General features: G+C 44.9%; 1 protein-coding gene across 1 annotated transcript; it reads right to left on the bottom strand.

Moving 5' to 3' along the window:
• Positions 1 to 515: 515 nt before the first annotated feature.
• Positions 516 to 25,153, bottom strand: LOC144143069 (uncharacterized). Its single transcript, XM_077674885.1, has 9 exons — positions 25,017 to 25,153; positions 23,126 to 23,197; positions 19,985 to 20,112; positions 18,134 to 18,183; positions 12,623 to 12,725; positions 11,488 to 11,574; positions 3,118 to 3,268; positions 744 to 857; positions 516 to 545 (listed from the first exon to the last, which is right to left on the bottom strand). Exons 1-9 carry the CDS (start codon positions 25,026 to 25,028, stop codon positions 516 to 518), a joined length of 747 nt encoding a protein of 248 aa, XP_077531011.1. The 5' UTR covers positions 25,029 to 25,153.

Raw genomic sequence — 25,153 nt, 5'->3', positions numbered from 1 at the left:
ACGTGCATTGGAATGTTCTGAAGTTGTTTTTTGTCGGTTGAAGGCATTTGCGTGACCTACTCAGTGGGCCAAGAATACTATTTGAATGGTTAAGTTTTCGACATTTGAATTTTTCAGCTCACTACAACAAATGCATACAAAATAACCATCTAGTGTTGGCCTCATTGCCTTCAGAACACCAAAATTGTTAGGAAAGAGTGTAATTTCTTGCACGCCTAATTTTGACGGAACCTTATGTGAATAGAAAATTCTGCATAGTGTTTAGATAGGAAACGTTTAGATTCTCGATATACCTTGTACTATAAATCAGCGAAGGGACACCGTGTGACGGCATTACATGTGCAGCCTTTGTCAAAAGGTTGTAGGCTAGGCCGAGAGCGCATAGGCCGCAAAAAATTTAGTGTACATGTGCTTACGACTCGACCGACGGCGGAACGTTTAATGACAAAAATCTAGAGAAAATGCGTTGCTTTGTTACTGTCATAAAATAATTTGGTCACAGCTGTAGGTTAAGGTTATTCTTTGAGTTCTTTGTGGCACTTGACCTACGAAATTGAAAAAGACTTTACGTGTCAACACACGAAGCGTCTGTATGCCCTCTTCATAAAAGATAATGAAAGTCAATAAAGATGTGTTCAAGATAAAATTAAGATAAGATAAGATGTGTAATTAATATACTGACACCAAATGTCGCGCATAACTAAAGTATATGTTTTCAGTCGTCGCATAATGAATGAACTTGCCTTGTTGTTCCCACAGGACATGCCATCCAAACTGCGAAACTGCTTGCATTGTTTTTTCCTGCCGCCCTTTTGATAGCAACATTTCAGTTTGCACTTGTTGCTCAAGTCGGGAGGCTGCAAGAATAAAACAGCTTGTGAGTGCAATGTAAAAAAAAAATTGTTCCCGAAGAACTTACCGTTCTCTAATGATAATATTAAATTCCTCAGTAGTGTACCTAATTCTGTTCATAAAAAAAAGAGTGCTAGGTCAAGGTTTACGACCACCACGAACAGCCTCTTTCCGAGGTGAAAGCCATTAGCGACTCCACCGTGAACGTTAGAGGGGCCATGAAGACAACACAAAAGTTTGGTTCATTCAGAAGACTGCCTCATTAGAATCACACTGACGTTACTTTTAGCGTAAACTTCGCTCAAATAAGCTATATGATTAGGAAAAGGGGGAATGGCCATGCAACCAACTACTTCATTTCCCGCAACAGAACCTATGATGTCATATGTGCCCAGCTGTGCGATTGGCGGAGGCCGGCAAAAGCAAACGCAAATTCCGCCGAGCTATATTTAGGGCACATTCTTCTAATATCAGTAAGAATGGTGGGACAAGCAGTGGAGGTCTAGAAAGCACATGTAAACATAGAAGTACCGATGGGTACTGCTGCTGGTACTGCGCTCACTATGCTTTTGGTTTAGCTGCACAGGACTGCGGGGCTTTGGGGTAGTCTCAGACGACACTGGCCGACTGAAGTAAGCAACGGTGTCTTACGTGACCATATTTGTCGAGCGAGCACTATGTTTCACGAAACGAATATTTTCTGTACGGTCAAAAAACAAACCAAATGCAGAAAAGGGCTTGCCGCGGTATGGTGGCGCCATCTAGGTTCACTAACGGTAAACAAGGCTTCGCAATCGGCTGCACAGTGGTCGGTTCCTGTGACGTCATTGCAAACCACGAAAACACACGCTTTAGCGGGAAAATCAAAATTTTATCTTAAATTGATTAATGTCTCAGTGAATAAAACATCGTTTGCATTCGGACGAGCGCTGGGGGCACTATAAAACGCGAAATCGTTCGAATAATACTCACGTGTACTTTGTGTGCATTGCCCCTTTAAGGAGAACAATAGAAGTACGGTAATAGGAGAATGCTACACAGAGTGATGGTGGGGTGGAGTGCGATAATACAAACCAGCCCCAGAACTGCGATTATTCTGTTAGCCCAGAACTTGCAACATCAATCGAAACTATCACGCGTGAACTTTAGTATCAGTTCATCGGATCAGCTAGAATAGTCTTTTTCGTGCTTCGTATGAGACAGCGGCGTCGTTTGTAATGTGTCTTGCGTTGTGGATATTTTTGAATTTTTTGTTGTGAACTGGTGAAGGGACCACCGCAATACGGCAGTGGCCGTACGAGGGTAACGAGAGAATCCACCCTTGGAAACAAAACGGAACTGGGCACACTGTCTCGTCTCTCCACATATATAAAGTGAATGCAGAAACATCTACTACTGCTGAGCGGAAGACGAAGAAATATGATAAGAGACGCAGAGTAGCGCTGTCATGTGTGGGTATGGTCCTACTTGAGTGTCATCCGTTCAACCGTACATTAGTAACTACACATGTCAAGTTTGCTTTTAAGAAAAAAGCTAAGTTTTCAGTCTTACGTTGTCATCAGCCCTCCTTTTGGTCACGACGGTAGCACTCCGCGAACTGTCAATAATTGCATTAATTAAAACAAAGTGTTGAAAATGTGCACAGTTCGCAAATATGACGTTTTAATGCAAAGACGCTTAATTAGCTTTATAAACCAGGCAGCTAAATCAACCGCTAAATAATTATTACACCTGCATTGTACCTCTTCTATATTTAAAGCAGCTCTCTTCACCTTGCACGGCGCCCATGGTAGAATTTGTTATGTGATCTGGTGATTAGATTTGCTCTCAAGTTTATTGCAGCGTTTGCCACTGCTCTACAGGATAGCGGCCCCGGGTTATACGTTGCAGAGACGCATTTTCGTCTACCAGAACTGATCGGCTAGCCAGAAAAACAGCCGTTAAAAAAATTTTCCCTCTTAGTTTTTTGGGTTATTAAATGGAGGCCATTAGAATTTGAATTGGCTTGTTGCAGAGTTTTTATTGCTTTGTAGATTCCCGTTGCAGTATATACTACGTGGTCGTCGTTGCTCCTAGAAAAGTCGTTTGAACGTTCCCAGAAAATAGAGTTACTGTGGTGACTTGAATACACCACATTAAGCAAAAATTGTTTTTTCCTCTGGCAAACTGACACTAACGACCAGCCATTTTCCTTTACTTTGATATCTCTTTTTTTAGTTTTGATTAGGAGTGCCCAAATAAAATATTTTGGGGAGTAACAGTTACCTGCTGGAAAGTGATGGTAGAACCGTATGCTTTCTTTCCAAGACGTTTCTCACAGTAGTCCTCTTCGTCCATTATGTCTCCGGGAAGATAAGCTGGGTATAGTTCAAGCAATGGTTCTGCTGTTTCTTTAATGCAAGAGTCTTCTAAGGTTCTGAAAATGACATGTAACAACGTTCAAAAAGCGATGACATGTTTTTTATATGAACACGATGGCCGGCCTGACTGTCCTAGAAATGTCATTCATCCTCAAAAAATACCAAGAAACCCCCAGATGAGAAAGATTGGCAGGCCTGGCTGTCTTTTGAAGCACATGACCCTGCCAAATTAGAGTCAAACCGAGTGTTTCGGAGAAATATTTGAAATCGTCCTGAAATATACGTGGCTACAAAAAAACCGTTAGGCGGCGGTCCCGGATTCCAATCCTGCACCAGGATGGGTGTCTTCTTCAACTGCAAACTTTTCAAAATAGTGTGTAGTTCTTTTTGTAGCCGTAGCATTCAATTCCACGGGGAGCTGGGCTAGCGTTGCCAAACAATTTCCCACTGCTCATGACCGCTTTCCCACACAAACACCCATTGATCAAGACCTCTTCTCCACCTCCCCCTACCCACCCACTCCCCATCCCCTGCAGAAGTCGCCTTTCTCAAGGAAAGCGCAGAATTAAAAGAACGCATCCTGTCTCTTGAAAAAACCGTTCACAAACTGCTAGAACAAAATGTACGCCCTCACACGGCCTTTACTCAACCACCTCACCCCTCCTCCACACTATCTACCAACCCCCCGCGCCCAAATCTGCTACCGTCCACACCAAACCTTTCCCACCTCCCTTACACCGCCTCCACACCGCCAACCACCCTCCCGACACCAGACCCTTTACCGTCAGCTTCAACTCCTTCCCATACTGACTGCGACAAAAAATACCACCGCCTCGAAGAAAAACTGACTCAAACACAAGCCTCTTTTACGGCCACCATTCAATCCACCATCGTGACAACTGTTACCGAAACCGTCGCCCGCCTCCTTGTACCCCTGGCTGCCCACTTCACCAACCTCGAGCACATCATTGATGAACTAACCCAAGTAACCCAGGAAAAGGCCAAACGCATCGTACACCTGTAAAAAATCATGCCCGCTCCCCATAAAAAAGCCAAGGCGACTACTTCGCAGCCCTCCCTGACCCGTATAAGTCAACTTCAGTCTCCCGCTGTGATTACTTTACAAGAAACGGAAGCACCACACGAATCCCTTCGTAATTACATCACGTACACACATTCACACCAGCCTCGCACCGCCATACCCGTTCATAAATCACACACTGCACAAGCACACAATCCTTCCAATTAATTGTCGAATCTACCTTCATTGAACTTATCCCGCCTAAGGAAACTCTCACCATACTCTTTATTCTTAATATCTGCAGTCCCCCGGAGCACTCCCTAGCTTCTATAAATTTCATCCTTCAGAAAGTTAACGCTACGACGAAACATCACCGCCTAGTCCTTCTCGGTGACCAAGCTCACCTCACACTCTGGACCAACCCCTCATACCCCACCCGCATCGGCACAGCGTGGCACGAGATTCGACCCCCGGGCTCACATACACTCACAACATACCAGGAGCTACTTGGACACGCCTCGACGAAATATTAGGCAGTGATCATTATATCATTGAATTAACCATCAGCCACACCGGAATTCCTCAAAAAGTCGGCCATGCTAAACTCACAGACTGGAAATCCTTTCGTAACTCCCCTCTCCCCACCACAATTGAAGACATTGAAACATGGACCCAAGATATCCTCAAAACTGTCGAAGCCCACACCCGCACCCCAGCTATAACAGAAGAGCACGCTTCGGTGAACATGCATCTCTTACATCTGTGGGATGCCCGCCGAGGGCTTATCCGCCGCTGGAAAAAAAAAACAACAAAACAAAACAAAACCCAACAAAAAACTCAAAACACGCATCTCCCACATCACACAAAAGGCAGCCGACTATGCTCACACCTTACACAAACAAAACTGGACACAATTTTGTAACCGCCTTCAAGGAACTCTCAGCATTAAGTCCACATGGAAGATCCTCCGCTCCATGCTGGGTACTAAGCCCAGCAAATCAGACACCGGCCACACCATCCGTCGCCTAATCCACAATCACCAGCTCAATGAAACTCATCTCCACGCACAACTCCTCACACAATACGCAGACCAGGCAACACGACCACCAAGCATTCCACCTGGAAATTACCAAGGAAAAGAAAATTCCGATCTTGACGCCCCTTCACTCTCATTTAACTCACCTTCGCTATCAGCAACCTCACTCGTAACACCACACCAGGCAAAGACCGAATACACAACAAACTACTCCGTAACCTCAACCCCGAATGCACAACCGCACTGCTTGACTATTTTAATCATTGCTGGACAACCAACTATCTGCCCCCTCAATGGAAGCAGGCCGAAATCACGCTCATTCCGAAGCCCGGGAAGCCAGTCACCATAGAAAATCTTCGTCCCATATCTTTAACATCATGTGTAGGCAAGTTATATGAATACCTAGTTAATAATCGGGAAACAGCGTACCTCGAAGAAAACACCTTACTACCTCATACCATGTTTGTCTTCCGAGCACACATATCCTCACAAGACGTCCTGTTACTGCTAACAGACGAAGTCCGTACACCGCTGAGCTCACACACCAAACGAGCTATTCTAGCTCTAAACATTAAAGGAGCATTTAAGAATGTATCACATTGGGCTATACTCGAAGGACTGAAATTAACTAACTTCGGCACACGTATGAACAATTACATACAAAATTTTCTTACCGATCGCACAGCCAACCTCAACCTCAGCCCCATCCAATCAGTCTCCTTTCGTGCCCAATCGCGTGGTACATCCCAGGGGTCAGTCATCTCCCCACTCCTCTTTAATCTTGCCCTGCTACAACTTCCGCCACTTCTACAACAAATTCCACACATACAACACGCACTTTATGCAGACGATCTCCCTATTTGGACCACAGGGGGTTCGATTGGGGAACAACAAGACGCCCTCCAAAGCCATTGACAACACCGATAACTACCCTACAGCCCGCCGCCTCAATTGTGCACCAGGAAAATCTGCCCTTCTTGTCCTCCCAAAACACACGCAAGGCCGTAAACGACAACCCCTCCCAGACCAACAATGAAGCCTACATGGCACTCCCATCCTAACCACACCTACAATTCGTGTTCTGGGACTTACGGCGCAGGAGTGTCTACTATTCATAAATTACAAGGAACGCTATTACAAATCACACACCTCATCAAACGCATTGTTAATCGTCGACAAGGACTGAAAGAAAATGACCTCCTGCGCCTCATTCAAGCCCTACTAATTAGCTGCATCACATACGAAACTCAATATTTGGCTCTCAAAAATAGTGAATTCCAAAAACTCGACATAATCATCCGGGAAGCCTATAAATTAGCACTAAGGCTACCACCGACAAGTCCCACTGCCAAATTACTACAGATGGGACTTCATAACTCCTGGGACGAACTTCGAGAGGCCCATCATGTCAACCAGATCGAATGGCTCAAGCTCTCACACACTGGCTGTCACCTCCTCCGTCGCCTCGGCTACCAACTACCTGCCACCCATCACCCCCACCAACGCACCCCCTGGAACTACGCGATTGCATCTCCGTCGCCCCAATACCCAAGAATATGCACCCCCTTCATAACCAGGGTCACCGACAAGTCCGGATTCGAACGCTTCGCAAGATGCTCCAAGTCAAGCCACGAGACACCCGCTACTTTGACGCCGCCAAATATGCCGATAAACCAGCCTTCGCAATTTCAGTAGTAGACCACCAAGAAATTGAACTGACTTCCGCAACAGTAATTGGCAACGACTCCTCAACTGCAGAAGAAATCGCAATAGCCCTCGCCGCCACTACATCTCAAGACATTATCACCATAGTCACATATTCGCAAGCTGCCTGTCGAATCGTCGATTCGACAGGCAGCTTGCCCGTCCATCACTCCAGTGTCACCGTCGGAAGCATACCATTCTGTGCCCCAAAAATTCAACGAAATCCCCGAACACTACCGTCTCGAACGCCGCATCTTTCCCCCACCCCACGACCACATGACTAAGGAAGAAGCTACCACGTACCGCCGCCTTCAAACCAACACCTACCCGCACGGCACCCTCCTCCACGCCATCTGCCCCACCTTCTACTCCGCCACCTGCAAGTACTGTACCCCAACCCTGTACACTCTACCATATGATTTGGGCGTGCTCCCACACACCTGACGATGATGATGATGATGATGACTGCTATTGGTTTCCCCTTTGTAGCGGGGTGATGACATGTCATATTACCAAAAAGGACTAATATACCCATGTTTTACACTTTTGGTTTGATGCTAGCGCTGCTTAGGGCAGACACAAAAAGCTTATTAAGCACAAAATACTTTTTTTCCTGTTACAGGTGGTAACTGTCCTAGGCAATATTCCCCTGTCTGCTTTTCGTCCACCAGCATTCTAATCTTCTTTTCGTCCCCTCGACAGCCTTGAAGTTAACTTCCTCTGTGATACCCTTAAATACTAGGGCTTCTCGAAGCCGAATATTCTCTTCATGTAGATTTGGATGGATACCGTCACATTCTAACACCAGGTGCCGCATAGTTTTTTTTTTCCGCAGACCATACCCCCCTCCCCCCTATTTCCTCCCCCAACCATGGGCAGTGGGAAGGCATGCTAGCCAGCCCGGACCCCGGTCATTAGCTTCGGCTGGTTGAAAGGGCCCGCCTGGCAGGGATCGCCCAGGGACTTCTGAACTAAGAAGACCCCCTATTGCCGATACTCCAGAACTAATATAGAAATAAAGTTTATTCCTCCTCCTCCTTGCAGCTGTAGGGCCATATTTCAGGCGGATGTCAGATTTTCCTTCGCAGAAACTTACTCCACCTTGTGAGGACACCTGTTAGAAATGCCCAGTCATTTTTAACAGATGCACGTGTGCACTTCTTTGCTGCATCAATAAATGTTATTCTTTTGGTGTTTTTATGGTGTTTAGTGCTAGCTGAAGTTCGGAGTTAGTAGCCCTACAATCAATGCCACAATGGCTATTTTGGAGGCGGAAGTTGACCAGACGGGACAACGACCCCACCAGGTTTCGATAATTTTGTCAAAAGCGACTGAAAGGATTATCTCTTAACCAGCTGCAAAAAAACATGGCAGGAATTCAACTGGGTGCAGCTGCCGTGAGTCGGCACAACATGAGTTTTGTTTCGGCAATATGGATAGCTAGTTGGAGGCAAAAAAAATGGCGGAGGGAGAGGAAAATCCTATCAACGGATGAGTTCATGGGCATAGGGAGAACCCACTAAAAATTGGATATGACTGTAGTCATCCCATTACTTGGACAAATTGTGATGTAAAATTAAAAAAAAACTAAGCTAGACAGTAGAAAAAAAAACAGATAAATAATTGGCGACTCACCAAACACATTTGCGCTGTGTCTAATGCGCAAAGCTATCGCGAGAAACAGGACTATATTTTATTCTGTAGCGCTACTCCGTGTAGTTTGTTATAATTTATGTTGTGCGCCTGCTGTGCTTGCTGCTATACTACTTTTGATTAATGTACAATTTTGGCTTTTCCTGTATTTTATTGGAATTAAGTGTGGAATTGTGTAGCGTTACGCTGTGTAGTTTGTAAGTATTTGTGTTGTGCGCCTATTGCAATTGCTACTATATTATTTCAAAAAAAATTGTATAATCTTGTTTTTTCTACATCACCTTTGTATGACTGTCATGTTTTCTTCTACTGTTGCTGTGCAATGTTGCAATGTTACATGTCCGGGGTTGATGGCCGCCGTCAGGCAGAGTTAATCTACATTTTGCCTCTCCTCCCGAGACATGTTTTGTTTAAATAAATTAAAATGAAAATGAAAAAAAAAATATTGTTATAAGCCTTGAGTGCTGAGATGAAGTTATCGTATTCATCACCTTGTTCCGATAGCCCGGTGACCGGCCTCCCTATTACGTCACTTCCAACGCTGTGTAAAGTGCGTTTGAAGAATTTTCGATAGTTATTATGCTTTTTGGGAAAACAGTGTCTTTCGAAGACGGACTAGGGTTAAGAGAGTTTGCAAGGGTTATTTCGTTTCAATGTAAACAAACTTGCATTTCATCCTCAGATCCTTATATAGTCAAGCCCCGTTAATTCGAATTTGGTTAATTCGAACTTCCGGTTAATTCGAAATCACGCCCTGGTCCCGGCACAGCCCTGTATATTTCGTTGGGGGAAAACTCCCGATAATTCGAGCCCGCCGGTATCCAGATCTGTTAATTTGAACTATGATCTCCTGGTTTCCATCGCTGCGGGCAGAAAAAGGCGCCCCCGAGTGATGACAATGCGTTGCAAATCCAAACCAAACCTAATTTACTAGAGGCGCAAAACAACCAAATATAAAAAAAAACAGCGTGGCGCGCGCGCAACGCTCTTGCAACAGCTTATTTCACGTCCACAGGGGCCACCGGCGCCAGTGCTCCGGCGCATGCCATTATTATTCACGAAACATTATTTACGAAATCACCTGCCACAAACGTGAAGTAGCGCCTAATTCGCGATAACGAGTCCAGAGGTGGCTTCGTTGTGTTCCGCCCGCGCAGTGTGGCGCGATTTCCATTCATTCTAGCTCCCGCCCGGTAATTCGAACTCCTCTTAATTAGAACAATTTTATGGTCCCCTTCTAATTCGAATTAAGGAGCTTTTACTATACACACACGTGGCACAGGACGCATCAAACAGTGAAGCATTGTTACGTAGCGCGGTAAGGACGGAAAAAAAGTAGAGACCACACAGGACTAGCTGAATCAACTGAATTTTTACAACACGTATCGAAATATATATACAGGAGCGCGCATGCGTGAACATGCTCAAAATACAAAGAAAAATCATGACAGGGTCAAGTGGTGCATTCCATTACACACGTGGCAAGTTCGCATTCAGATACTCTATTTCTTTTTTTGACAAACTAATAGATGCCGTGCTATCACACTTATCCCCGCCTTTCATGATGCACCACGCTTCAAATAATTCACGGCTGGCTTGGTCCTTAAAACAACGCAATATTTGTGTCTTCTCGTACACAAATGTGTCTTCTCGTACACACAGACCGATCCTATGGTTACTGGCGCCGCGTACCACAAACGGGATCTCAGCAAAGTCGTTTAAATACCAGCGCCGGTGTCAAGTAACGCCAAAGCTTGAGCACTCTCGACGAGGACAGGTAACATCTTAGGTGGAAGTTCGGGAGTCACTGGGGTCGGCCCCAATGATGTGTTTTTTTCGAAAAAAACTGCAGTGTGAAACTTTCCTGACGTTATTTGGGAACATAGAGAAGGTAGACGTTTTGCGAAGCCTTCTTCGTTTCCAAGATGTCCTTCTCGGCTCTTCGCCGAGTATAACTGGCAACCTTACCCTCCAAAATGTATCTTGATATTCGGAAAGGATGGTTCCTTGTCTCCGTGCGGGCTTTCGAATGTATATCTCAAGGTTTCCTCTGAAAACGTGCATTAGGCCCTATTTCTTTTATGGTGTAACAATTATCTTTGTGATAAGTTTATCTTATCTTAATCTTTATACTATTTATTTTATCTTGATTTTCTATGCTGCCTCAGCTTTTGGTGCCATAACAACTATGGAGCTCATGGCAGAATTCACAGTCTATGCAAGTGATCCTTAAACGCAGAAAACTGTAAAAATTATACCTACAAATTATGAAATCGTAAGAAGCACGTATAGAGGAGTCCGAAGGTAATAATCAGGCGTAACGCCGCAAGCAGTGCACACAAACGCAAATATGCATGAAAATAGTTCATCAACACGCTTGCTTTCTTTGTGGTCTCGATTACGAGCGTTCGGATGCAGTAATATTCGCCCGTACATAGAAAAAGCGAACTAGTGCATTTGCATATTTATGTGTTCAGAATTTAAACGGGAGTTGCGGCAGTGGTGAGTGATGCCATGAGGGTGACCGGGAATTTCACTCTTGTGAACTACAACAAAATAAATAGAAGAGAAATGCGTCGTGTTTCAAGGTTCGTAAAAAACCACAGCTGTGTGTTTTTCCGCACCCAATTTGACAGCTTTACGTTTCTTGTCAGAATAAAATTCTAAATAACAGATCACCCTTAACGATGAAATTTGAACGGTTATTTTTTTTTCTTGCCGCGGTGCGTCAAAAGGAGATTTCAGTCGTGCTGGCTGCTAGCTCACTTCTGTTGTGTTGGAAGCACTCGCCAACATTGTTTAAGCAACGAACGAGGGGAGGCGGAGTAGTAAATACATGCAATATTTGAGAGAATACTTACAAAAGATACTCATGAATTTCCTTTTCCCTGCACATGGGTATCCGGGGAAGGTAGCCATCAATTCTGGGACAATGGACGGCTTTCAACCTGTGGGCCATAAACACCGGATTGAAACCAGGGACCATCGTATTGCGTTGCGCTGGTGAGCATGAGGTCGCGGGTTCGATTCCCGGCCGCGGCGGCCGCTTTTCTGATTGAGGCGAAAAACAAAAACGCCCATGTGTACGAGATTTCGGCGCACGTTAGAGATCCCCAGGTGGTCAAAATTAACGCGGAGCCCTCCACTACGGCGCGTCTCATCGCCTGCGTTGCGTCGGCGCGTTAAACCCTACAATAAATCAATCAAGCACGCAGATAAGAGGACTCTGGGAAAACTTAAGTTACTTAAGTGCACTATAGCTACCCGTCGAATCACCAAGTATTAAACAGCTGAAAAGGCAACCGGAAAATTAGAGCGCGTTGCAAATTTGCAGAGACTCTCAAGTGAATAAAAAAAAAACTCTCATGCCGACTAAACGGTTAAGTCGACTTTTAAGCACGGAGACACTTTAAAGTAAGCTTCTCCACTTCACGCACATAAATTGCTTAGAAGATAGCCCTTCAAGCACTATAAAAGCAGTCCGGTACAATTGTACGAACAGCCTAGGGCCTTGTCTAAGCTACGTCCTTGAAACCCTTGCTCTGCCTGCTATATGACATGCTTTTAAACTTTGGTGTGTAACCAATTTATTGTCCTTTTAAGTTGGAAAAATTATAAAAGGCAAAATGTCTATATAATTGACAAATTTAAAAATAGAAGATAGAAATTTCACCAGCGTAGTTGTGTTAAGTATAAAGCTTACGGTCGTTTCAGCGTTGACGTGAAAACCAAGAGTTACAGGCCTCCCTTGCCAACCGCAAGGGATGCTGCGCTCTGGAGGAATACAATCATGCTGTTCAAATTAAGGGCATGTAATACCCCAGATACACACACGTCTGAAAAAAACATCCGAATGACACTTGAGTCAAACGCCCTTGGAAATTTAAAATGTCCTACATTAGAAATTTCGAAGGGTATTTGACTCGAATGTCCTTTTTAACGCTCCTGAAGCTGTGGCATTACAATGATACGACTGTAGTGCTCATGATAACTTACGTGTGCGCCAGCTCGTGGGCAGTAGCGTAGACGCCATCGAAGGTTCCGGGGGCATCGGTACTAATAGCGACACCTTTCCGGCATGTCAAACCCGATGCGACACCTGTACCCAACGTGTCGGACATGTTACGGAACCTTTGTGCTACTGACTTGCAAAGCCACTCCTTACATGCATCGAACGGGCATCGACAAGGTGACATTAAAAATTCCACGTGCAAGCTTTCCTTAGAGAACGATGTCCTTGCAATGACAATGCAATTTCAAACTTAGCTTCACTGAAAAGCGGGGCAGCGTTGTCCCTGACGTGCAGTTTTTTGCTTCAAAAAAGAGAGGCGATGGAAAGTATTTTTGTTTGTTTCTGTAAGACGTACGCAGTGTCTCCTGGCAAATGCACTTGCCACGCTTGGTTGTTTTTAACGTATCTCAAAGCCATGACATCCTCGCAACTGAGATACTGCTAAGACAAGCTAAAGACAAGCTAAAGACAAGCTAAAGACAAGCTAAGACAAGCTAAGACAAGCTAAGACAAGCTAAAGACAAGACAAAGCAAGCTTGCCATTCCCCATAGTGAGCGCAGTTGTCGTAGGGGCTCTGTTTTCTCTGACAAGTACACTGATTGTTGCTCTTGTGAAGTAAGTTATCAACATAAAAGCAGTTGGGATAGACTTTCCGCAGCAATAAGAGAATAATTCCGTGTGTTTTATCGTGTCAATAACAAAAACTGCATCGACGCGGCGAGATTTTCAATGGGAAGATAATCATATTGGAACGTGTAATTCATTTCATTCATACCGTTATGTAACAAAATACCAGTTTTTGCACTAGATCGTACAGATAGCGATAAATGTTAAATCCGTCATCTGTTGCTTTTCTGGAGTTGTGCAGACGCTAACCTGTTAATATGCATCGCTTTTACTAGCCTTTTTAACGACTGGCGTTGTTCAATCATAGTTCAAGTAAAGACAAAGAATTTGACCAGGGCTGGCCATGTGATGAGACGGACCGGCGACTGGTGGACAATTAGTGTAATAGATTGGATACCTAGAGACGGGTCTAGAAGAAGAGGAAGGCCGTTAATAAGATGGAGGGATGAAATACGAAAATTAGGGTGCGAGCAGTGGGCTCGAGCGGCGCAGGACAGAGGAGCAGTTGGAAGTCGATGGGAGAGGCTTTCGCCCTGCAGGGGCTGAGTAGGCTGTTGTTTGTGATGATGTCAAGCAGAGATGAAGAACAGGGCACAATCAATTTTCTCTAAAAATGGAAACGTGGCTTCCCTGTGTTTCACCCAGCAGTATTATGAGCGTAAAATTTCGGTATTTGTATGGTTCTTTTATGGCAATGGCGCGTTTTTTGCCCACCCATAACCATGTAATATTGTCGTGTTCTATACTGCTTTATTGTTCAAACACTGTTGCGGAAAGATCGCACTACACGTTCTTGGTTAGCATTAGCCCGGTCATCAGCATGTCATAAAGTAAAGAAGTTTTACCGCTTCAAAAGAGGAGCAAATGCGACTTTTTAAGCGACTCGGTCACTGTAGAAAGAAAAGGCCAAATGGTATTTCCCAAGAACACAACGCAAAAAACACATGTGTTGTGATTCTCGAAGCACCTCCCTCTTTGAACATTCACCGGGAAAAAAGAAAAGAGTTCTCTGATGACCGAAAGTAACTGTAAGCGTGGGCACGCTCACAGTATAGCTATGAATGACTACAGGAGGACAGAGGCTGTGTCGAAAAAACGTTTTATTAGCGTGCGCTTCCTTTTTCTTAGAAAATAGCCTTAGAAAATTTTGGAGTGTGGTAAATTCTAAAAAAATATCTAGTTCTCTTGAACTCGGCTGCATTAACAACAATCCTGTCAGCTGTGCCGGTTATTGTCTAGCATTTGTGGATTCTGCGCCATATTCTAGCGCAATTTTATTGATACAGATTATTTTCGCATATTCACCATTACCCTGGATGGTGTTTTAAACTTGATACAGGTTTCTAAAGTATCTGCGTGCATTGGAATGGATAGTGTCAAATAATATAGTATGAGTACCGTAACTTCTTCGTCCATCAGTATGTACGAAATGTTTCCTCAATATTTTCAAACTTTCATTGTGCAGCGCGATTGAAAAGCAAAGATGGGTTTTCGCGTGCATAAGCCTGGTAAGTGTTACTTAGAACTGAGTTGTAGGCATATATTCGTAAAAAATGATTGCCTGCAGGTCAATGTAGCACATAATTTATCCATGCCTGGTTTTTTAGCATCCATTGCGATCATCCATTGCCTGAAATAAAATTGAGTGACGAAAGTAGCCTTTGTGGAAGTTTTTCTGAAGTCGCGTTGGTAGGGCGGGAAAAAGTTTGACTTAAACAAATTTTATCAAAATAATAATGTGTTGCAGAAGATCTATGGCCACACTATTCTTAACTGCATTTTTTGGACTTGCAAAACCTTCGATACGGTTTCACCTGCATTTCACTTGCGGTTTTACTTGCAAATTCGGGAAACTCAACATTGTATCTAACATATACTTGATTGGATTAGATGGTTTTGTGAAATTGTGCACAGATTGTTTAGGCTAACGAATATTGCTGTTTGCTCTTCGTGTACTTGGGTGTTCCACAGGAATTGGTCCTAGGGCCAATACTTTTCCAATATTTGTACCGACGATTATACAAGCCAACCTAAATAGTCAAATAGATCCATCCTTCAACGAGTGTGTTCTCTGTTGCGTCATTACTAATTTTGGCTACAATGAAGCTCTTCGATGATACATTGGCAGAGTACCGCATAGGCGCTCTATATCACAAATGAACCTTTCGAAATACGAAGTGGTTTTAGACAGTAGTTAAGAAGCGCGTCAACTGCTTCGATTAGGTCACCATGAAGTACCGGCGTCAAACATTTTTGCTCAGGAGATCACATAACTTGGACACTTGCCCTGAACATCTCCGTCTCATTCTAGTATTGGGAATTGTTAGCGGGTTTCCAGTGACGTCCCTAAATTCATACCACGGCTATCTGCCCCAAGTTTTTCGAGTTGCAGCAATGAAAACATTTGTCATTTTTAATAGGAATTCAAATAAAGCAAAACAAAAACTACAACGAGTATGCGTTCAGGCGAGAAATGTCATGCAGTTCCGCTCTGTGCCGGCGATAACATCGTTTCAAAGGTTCACAGGGATATGGAAAAGAGAAGAAGCACTTATCGGCAGCGTTGCAAAGAGTACTTAAACGAGGCCTCTGCAGCATTCCCCTTGCGGCAACAAGACCTCTTATTCACGTAATTTTGCGGCTGACACCGCCCCTAGCAAACAGATGGGGGCATCTCCGCTTTCGGGGCCTAAATATATGAGAACGAAAGCGTGCGCTTGCGGAGCGCTCCGGAGTTCGTGCAAGGATGCGAGGCTTCAGTGTCTGGAATGACGAAATGGCCACAGAATCTATACCGTTTGGCAAATGTAGGTGGCGGCACTGACTGGGGAGCGGAAAATTCAAAAAGTAATTAGAATTTGTGCAATTGGAAGCCATTTGCGGTGTATAATATCTTATTTGGACACACATTTATTTATTTATTTATTTGTTTATTTACTTATTTATTTATTTATTTATTTATTTATTTATTAGAGTACCCTCAGTGCCTTTACGGCGTTACAGAGGGGGTGGGTACAGTGCATGAAAACAGGTAACAGTGTAGAAGTACAGGCAGTATGTAAACACGAACATATTTCCAGAAACCAGGTTACTGCTTTAGATGTACAGAAAGTGCATTCTTGAATGATGCAGGATCTTCAGTGGACACAACGTGGTGGGGAAGGTGGTTACATTCCTCAGACGTTTTGGGGAGAAATGAATCGGAGGATGCGTTGTTGCGGTCAGATGGAACGGCAACCTTGAACGGATGGTCGATGCGGGATGATATGAACGTGGTTTTGTATTTAAACTAGGCCTCCTATTGGTTTCTTAGAGCATGATGTACATTATTCCCTGGTTTCGCAATTATGTTGACGCCGGGGCATCAGTCCCAGTGTAAAGGTGCTTTGTTGCCATGATGAGAGTTGTGGTCACGGCTGGAGTCTGTGCCTGCCGAGTCGGTAGGCACAGTCATAGGTCGGCCGGCTCACTCACGAGTGCACTCACATCCCCCCCTCACCACTCATAAGTGAGTGGTGAGTGCGCCTGGCCATCGTTTCCATCGTTTACGACTGGTGAGTGTGAGCGAGAGTGAGTGCGAGCCCCGCGCACAGTCAGCCCCGCTCATCACTCGCGAGCGCGAGCGCCACTTGCGGCGAGCCCCACTCACCACTTGCGAGTGCCAGTGCCACTCGTCATGAGCCCCGCCCACCACTCGCGAGTGCACTCGCGCTACTCGCGCCATTTGCGGGGCTTACCGCAGTGAGCGCCACTATTGCGCTTGTAGTCGCTGTTGGATATTCGTCACAGGGGCCGCTCGCTGTGAGGGTTGTTAATGGCAGGATTGCTTTAAGTTTCGGAAATATGTCGTCACGGAGCTCCTGCTAAGGGGCACCCTAGAATTAATCTCTGGTGGCGTGTTGATTTAGAACATGATTTTAATGGCCTTCTGTCACCGTAATGCACTAATACTGTTCGGTTTCATGACCTATGGAGGGTCTTCTGCACACACTCGCGTGCAAGGGAGACGCCGAGTGGTGAGCGCGAGTCAGTGCGAGTGGTGACGGTGAACGGTGAGCGTGAGTGAGTACAAGTGGTGACGGCGAGTGCTGAGCGTGAGCGCTAGTGCGTGCGAGTGGTGGAGGGCGCGTAGTGAGCGTGAGTGCGAGTGAGTATGAGGGGTGAGGGGGACTGGTGAGCGTGAATGTGAGTGAGTGCGTGAGGAATTGTATTTTTCTGTCTGAGTGTGAGTGAGTGGCGCCCAGCTTTGCCGAGGTTTGGGCATAGTCTGCAGCCGTAGCTGCAACTGACGTCACTGCGTAACTGTTGTGATGACGTAATAATGACCTGAAGTCCTCCCAACTGACGACAAGGGACTAGCACTGTGCTACCATCGACGGGTGGGATGAACTAACTTCACTGCGTGTTGCTTTGCTGCCTAAAATCGCGTGTCCTTCGTTTTGTCTCCGCCGTAGCACCACTGACTTCCTTCCTTTCCTAAGTGCATCTCCACGCTCGATTTCAGTTTCAGGTGAGCGCTCGCGTCTGTCGGCCGCCGTAGTAGTTTCCGGTTGGCGAAGAGGACGTCTTTCCGCGGGAGCTTGATGAGTCCGGTTTACAGCGGGCGGCTAATGCCCAGAAAAATTCTTTAATGAGCCTTGTAACTCCTTTGCATCAAAATCTCGAATACGTTCGTAAAGCAGCTTTTTCGTAGAGCCCTGTCCGACTGAAAAGCTTGTTCGTATTCCGTGCTATACGTTGGGAACCTTGCTCGAGATATGCAATGTTATGCTCGTTTTATCTGTTCCAAAGCATAGGTATTCTGTGCACAAGTGCGGCCATAGATAGCTGCAGTAAGACCAAATATTTCAAATGCTACGTTTCTCACCTGCTAACCCGGACGTTGTATTATCGCGCTTCAGTGACACCAAACCTCGGCTGCATGGAAAAACAACGAGGTGAATCCACGAAGTATAGAATGTTGCACAGATGTAAAGTTAAACAGGCAATAATAAACTAAAGAAATGAAATACAGCCATCATAAGAGCCTTTATGCACAGACCATCTTTTCGATAAAGGTGCAAAATGATCAGGGTCTCTTCAAATGCAGTATTTGACATAACGGAGCCGGACGTGTAATGTGAAACGCGTAATATGGCTGACGGCCCCGGGTTTACTGAGAGCACCTGCGTATTTTAAGGCGGACATAAGTATTGCGCACACGTGTGACCTTGCTTCTGGCTGATACCGTCAAATGTTTTTATTGTTGGTAGTGGTCTGGTAGGTCATCATTATTTGTACTTCGTATCACTTATTTACAATTCATTACCTGTTGTCGCCGATGCTAATAATCCTCTGAGTAGACGAATTAATCCAGTTGAGAATCCAAAACTATTCCCGATATTCAGAGCCTGCTTCTCCTTTGGGGCTGTATTTGAACCCACGTAGAAAAAAAAAAACGTAGTTCAACGCGGCTGAAGCTTGTCGAACCACAGGTCGATTTTCGCGCCGGAAGCGCGCAGTGAACGTGCACACAATTGCACCACAAGACAAAACACAGGTGCTGCTCGGCGCAGTAGACGCTGCATAAGCGCGAATAGCGTCACTAAATAAATTCTTTGAGAGTATCAGCACTCTTTTGTGTCATTGTTATGCACCGCCAGGATTTTCATTGGTCGGTGGGCACCACGTGATATTTGTTTACATTAGGGCGCAGCCATTTTGTTTCTGGGCGCCTCTCCTCTCTCTGTCTGCTGCGCGGGCGCTTAAGCGGCTGGTCACGCTCTGCCCGTCACAACCAACGGCGGTTTCGTTGGGAAAGATGGCAACACTGCAAGCCAGAAACAAAATGGCCCCGAGACGCTTCCGGGTGCACGAAGTGGCGGTACTCTTAAGCATAGATTATTTAGTGACGCTAGGCGCGAATTAGCAGAGAAGATGGAGCCCGCCAGCGCCTCCTGGTATCATTTTCTTGTGGCACGGACCCTTACTATTTCTCCATATCTCCTTATTCGCACCTCTCCTTCGAAGGAATGAACGATTAGATGCTTTCACTGCGTAACCACACGAGGCGCTGGCTTGACCTTGGGTGAGCTTGGAGGTCAGATTGGCGCTACGAGGGACGAACAGTTCTCTCGGTTTTTATTTGGACTAATGAATATTTCGCTCTAAAACTTATCTTCTTAGTCTCGTCTCTACGCAACTACCGCGCAACAACCGGCGCAACAACCCCGCGTTGTCTGACAATGAAAAGTTTGCAATGCAAAACAAATTGATCTGGCGAAAAAAATTATATCAGAAAATAGGAATGAACGATTAGATACTTTCACTGCGCAACCACACGAGGCGCTGGCTTGACCTCGGGTGAGCTTGAAGGTCAGATTGACGCTACGAGGGACGAACAGTTCTCTCGGTTTTTATTTGTACTAATGAATATTTCGCTCTAAAACTTATCTTCTTAGTCTCGTCTCTACGCAACTACCGCGCAACAACCGGCGCAACAACCCCGCGTTGTCTGACAACGAAGAGTTTTCAATGCAAAACAAATTGATTTGGCGAAAACATTTATACCAGAAAATAGGTTCCGTAAATGACCCTAAAAACAATGCACTTGTACGCCATTTTTTACAAAAATTAAAGAACTGCAAATGAAAACCTAAACATTTAATGTAGGACACTCTGTTGTTCTGGCCTGGCAGTAGACGAAATCGTTTTAAAAGAAGGGTATATTTAGACTTACTTCGTCAGTAGGAGCAGAACGTCGGGCCTGTAATCAAGTTTTCCGTCTTCATAAAACTCTCTCATATAGTGGAAAGCTCCCTTCGTAATGACAGCTCCTTTTGACGTCCTAGGTAAATCATCTTCATTCTGGGACAAATATAAAAGAAACGGCAGCAGTTTGGCAGGCAGCTGCGGCGTATCTCTGTCCTAATTGCATTGTTATCCAACGGGGTTCTTGCCAAGTCACGCCGAGATATACCTCCCTTACCATACTCCATCTTGCACTGACATCACAGAGGCACTCTGTGCGCATATTGTGATTTCTAAACTGAGTAAAAATGTGGGGGTCCGTTTCTATTAAACGTCGTCAGGCACAACTCTTTTTTCGGCCCTTTTAGATAACATGAGAAGTGAATAGTGTTGTGGCTGATTGTTCTGAAAATTAGCTTTAATGATAATGCGTAACGATAACAGCGCACAAAAGGGTACTTTCTCACTGAGCGAGTGTACCACAAGAAATCTGCACGTGCCCTAAAGCCAGCAGGGTTACACACCAGGAAGGTTGATTGATTGATTGATTGTAGGGTTTTAACGCGCCGACGCAACGCAGGCGATGAGGCGCGCCGTAGTGAAGGGCTCCGGATTAATTTTGACCACCTGGGGATCTTTAACCTGCGCCGAAATCTCGTACATACGGGCGTTTTTGCTTTTCGCCTCCATCAGAAAAGCGGCCGCCGCGGCCGGGAATCGAACCCGCGACCTCGTGCTCAGCACACCAGGAAGGTAGAGCACACCCGAAAAGGCGTATCACACAACGCCCAGTAAAACGGCTAATAAACTAAATTATTTCTGCCAACTAACAATTTCAATGGAGCAATCAATTAGTGGGGTAAAAAACTTGAGCTAGGTGGTGCATGTTTACTGGAAAGAATAAAATGGGCGCTAACTAAAGAGGCGAAGACAAAGTAGACACACATGCAGGCGTCAATGCGTGGTTTGACGACACGGAGAAGAGCTCAGGGTAGAAGTATGACTTAACAAAACTTGTTGAGCTAGCTGGTGCATGCTTACTGGAAAAAATAAAAGGGGCACTAAAGCGGCAAAGACGAAGCAGACACAAAGAACACATACAGGCGCTAATGCGTGGTTTGGCGACACGGAAAAGAGCTCAGTGTAGAAGAAGTATGACTTAACAAAACTTGATGAGCTAGTTGGTGCATGCTTACTGGAAAGAATAAAAGGGGCATTAAAGAAGCGAAGACGAAGCAGACACAAAGAGCACATACAGGCGTCTGTATGTGTTCTTTGTGTCTGCTTCGTCTTCGCCACTTTAGCGCACCTTTTATTCTTTCCATTTAGTGGGAGAGCCCTTGGAAGTTTCACGACAGCGAATCTGTGGGCCCAGCAGTGGTACATACCCATTAGGTAGTAGATACCCGCAGGGGTGAATTGGGCAGCGCATTATGGGAGAAATTGATGCTGTGCTCAGTGCTCATAAGTTCAAGACCACAAGCGATGATCATTCGAGCCCGCCTGAATTCTCAAGTGAATCAAGAGAGGCTTGCTTGTTTACCTATATAACGAGATTGCACCAGGTCGCCCAGCCCTTTTTATTGTAAATACGACATGGAACTAAACCGTAGAAAATATTGAAGAACGATTATTTTGCTGATTCGTTCAACGCCGGAAATTTTTTCGGGGACTCCGTGAGCATGATACGGAGGGGTCGGCTTTATTCGAAGAACTTGAAAGGAGACCCGCCACACATGTTCCTTTGGATGGCGGCATATTCCCTAACGGTCATCGGATTACAAGGAGACATTTTGCTCCTCGTCCTCCCGCTTTAGAAGGATACAAGCTTAAGTGACTCTTGGTGATTTCCCATGCATGGCGTTAAGAAGTTACCGGTACGCCATGAACGATTATGGCGGTACGCCATGAACGATTATTCCGGTCCGCCATGAAGAAATTGCCGGTAAGCCATGAAAGATTATGCCCACCCGTTAATCAACATAAACAGGTTCTTTAAAGGCCGGTAAATACGGATAGGTTTTTTCGAGTTAGGTGGGGACACGTTCATTTCCTTATGAGCCTTCTTTGGGTTCTACTGAAAGAGGTTTGATTGCTTAAGTTGCCTACTTGGAGACATCGCTTGGTTTCAATGAGCAAGACTTGGTTAACCTATTACAAAAAATTGGTGCGTGAGCCTGAAGCTTCTAACACGTCTGAATTCAGTGCGCATCCCCCGAAGAATAACGCGTACGTACTCAGGGGGACTGGCCAAGTGAGGATAGTGTTAGTGTGTAAATACGAAGAGGAGTGGACACAAGAACTCTTTGCGCACGTCTGAGTCCTCAAAAGCCCACAAAGAAATACGGAAAAGTAGGAATTTACACTGAGTCTGTCGCACAGGCGCTAAAAACGAGCAAGATGATTATTTGGAGCCTGCTTTTGACTCAAATAAACAAAGTATCTTGTGGTTGCATACCGTAAAACATCTGCATCAGACCGAGGCACGTACGCACAGCCACTCCGCATGCATTTTTCTAGCCACACAGTACACTACTCAGTGCAAATGTCCCTAACAGTTAAGTAGCCTATAACATATGCCAATTTAATACGTACACAACCCAGCGCTGCTAACCATCTCCTCGCGTTCCTACCCTGAGATGTTAGTGACGCCGTTCACCAGACTATCCTGGTGACACAGGCTACATATGCTAGGACGACACATGTATTCCAAAACTAGGGTTCACTCTTCCTTTCGAGCTCTCTAAAATGTTTTTTCTCTCTCCTCGGGTTTTTTCTACCGGTTTAACTTTATAACTGCTTGAGATGTTCATTCGCAAGCTTGCCTTGTCTTCGCAGTGGTTTAGTTGTTCAGATGGCACCGTAGCAACTGCTTCGTTAACACATGCTTCTGCCAATGGCTATTTATTGGACATTACAAAAAGCTGGCTATTTACAATAAATGCCACTAAATATTCTGCGCAGCAGTCATGCGTGCATTTTTTGTCGTGACATGATCCGTTGAGCTCGTTAACATCCTTACGTACTGTTGATAGAGCTGGTTGATGGAAACATTCCAAAGCAATTAGGCTGTCCTGATTCTTTGCATAACTTTTCAAGTGTTGTCAGAACCTCTTTGATCTGTACTTACCTCGATTCTTGTAACCCCTGTGAGCCTAAAGGTTACTCGGGGGTTTGAAAAGTTTCTGTAGAACAAGTTCACCTGAAAAGAGAAACACTCACCGAATGAAAGCAGTGGCTCTTATTCACTGAATAATAGAGTGGATATCTCGTGGCGCAATAAAAAAGTGAAATCACAGAAATACAAACATGGACACACTTGAGGCTTCCTGCATGTAGCATTGCGAAAATATTGCATTTTATTTCATGCTATGCGACCATCTATGTTGATGTTAGGTGCTTCTTAAGTAAGCCGTCTGCTGGTGTGACATGTGACATCTTTGTCTCCAGAGGGATGTGTGTTTAGCGTGTAATCTTCACAACGTGATAGTTGCACTGGTGGCGGATGGCGATGGTTTTATTAGCAGCGAGTGCCTGACTCGTGGTGCTCGTCTTGCTAATGCTTGTGTTTCTTTGCATCTTTTCCAAGGCCTACTTCCGTGGGTGGCCACGTTTCACAGTTGCTTGTGGGGTAGGAACTTGAAATTGCATAGCAGTAAATACAGCACAGACATACAGAAATGTATATTGCGTGTGATCGTCCTTCACAAAGTCGTATACAGGGTGATCAAAATTACGTCGCCAAGCTTTTTCTAAAAAATTAGGAGCTTAGATTTACGTGAAGACCTACTCTACAGGGAGCGTACGCGCCCAGGAGGACACCCAATCATGTCGTGACTATAGATTACGGTGGCTTAATTAACTAAAACTAAATAATTAACTTTTGAGCGGCTAGCAGGCATGCTATTATTCAAAAGCTAGACGCAATCGTGTTTCTCCGCAGTTTCATTTGGGAGAATTCTGTTAGTGCATTCGTACTTCGAGCTAACTAACTGCGAAGTTTAATTGCCGTTCGCATGATTACGCATGGAAGACAGTGACGACCGGGGGAAAAGGTCCTCCCCTTTGATCTGTGCTTCGATTGCGGTTCTGAGTACTGCAGATTGCGACAACGCGAGCCAAGACTGAAAGGCTGCCAGCTATCATTTTTGCCTATGCCTCCAATCTGTTGTCAAACTAAACACCGTACATGGCAGGCACGTCACAATGCGCAGGAGCTTTGCGCCGGACCTCACTGTCTAGCATGCGTAATCATGCGAACGGCAAGTAAACTTTGTAGTTCGTTATCTCGGAGTATAGATGCGGTAGAAAAAAACTGCTAAATGAAACTGCGTAGAAACACGATTGCGTCTAACTTTGATTACTAAAACCTTGCTTACTGCAGCCACTAAAAAGTTTATTTTTCAATTTTAGTTAGTTAAGCCACCGACCTCAAAACTTACCACCTCATTCTGCGTCCCACTGAGTGCGTAACTTCTCTGCATAGGTGGTTTCCATGTACATCTAAGTGCCTAATTTTTATAAAACCTGTCGACTTAACTTTGATTACCCTGTATGTACCGGTACAGACCAGAAAAGGTTTTTCTGTGCGAAAAGTACTGGCAAAATTCTGCATTTATAGTTGTTACACGCTATTGTCATCAACGGGAGTTTCTTTTCAATACTCTGTCTGTCTTTTAGGCAGTATTTTGTAACTTTTCTGCATGGTGCAGCGTTCCACCGCAATCAACGTCCCTTCTTGTAGAATGCATTTCCGCAACAGCTCCCTGTGCTGATACGTTAATTTCAGCAATTCCGATTTTCAATAAGGAGCCTATTGTCGCGTGCGTCACAGTGGTCATTAACTGTTCAAAAATGTGGGTCCCGTCATGCGGACCTGGGTAGTGTCTAATGTGCTCGAAAAATGGGATATTTCGAAGAACTTTTTATCAGTGCCCTTCTAAAGCAGCTGAAAGTTCTTATCACACTTCCAACCTAGGGACGGATATCTGCATCACGCTTTCAGTCTGAAAGTAACTCACCGCGTTCAACATCACTGCTATGTAAATTTCGAGATCATCTTCGTAGTCAAAGTATTCATGGTACTCCTTATCAGCGATAGCATGTACTTCAACAACGAAATGTTCAAACTTTCGTTTCGGCACAGCAGCTTCTTCCA

This window comes from Haemaphysalis longicornis, unplaced genomic scaffold, assembly GCF_048455015.1.
Source record: "Haemaphysalis longicornis isolate Haplotype H1 unplaced genomic scaffold, Haemaphysalis longicornis Haplotype H1 scaffold_6, whole genome shotgun sequence".
NCBI lineage: Eukaryota > Metazoa > Arthropoda > Arachnida > Ixodida > Ixodidae > Haemaphysalis > Haemaphysalis longicornis.
This window is presented reverse-complemented; position numbering and strand designations above follow the sequence as displayed.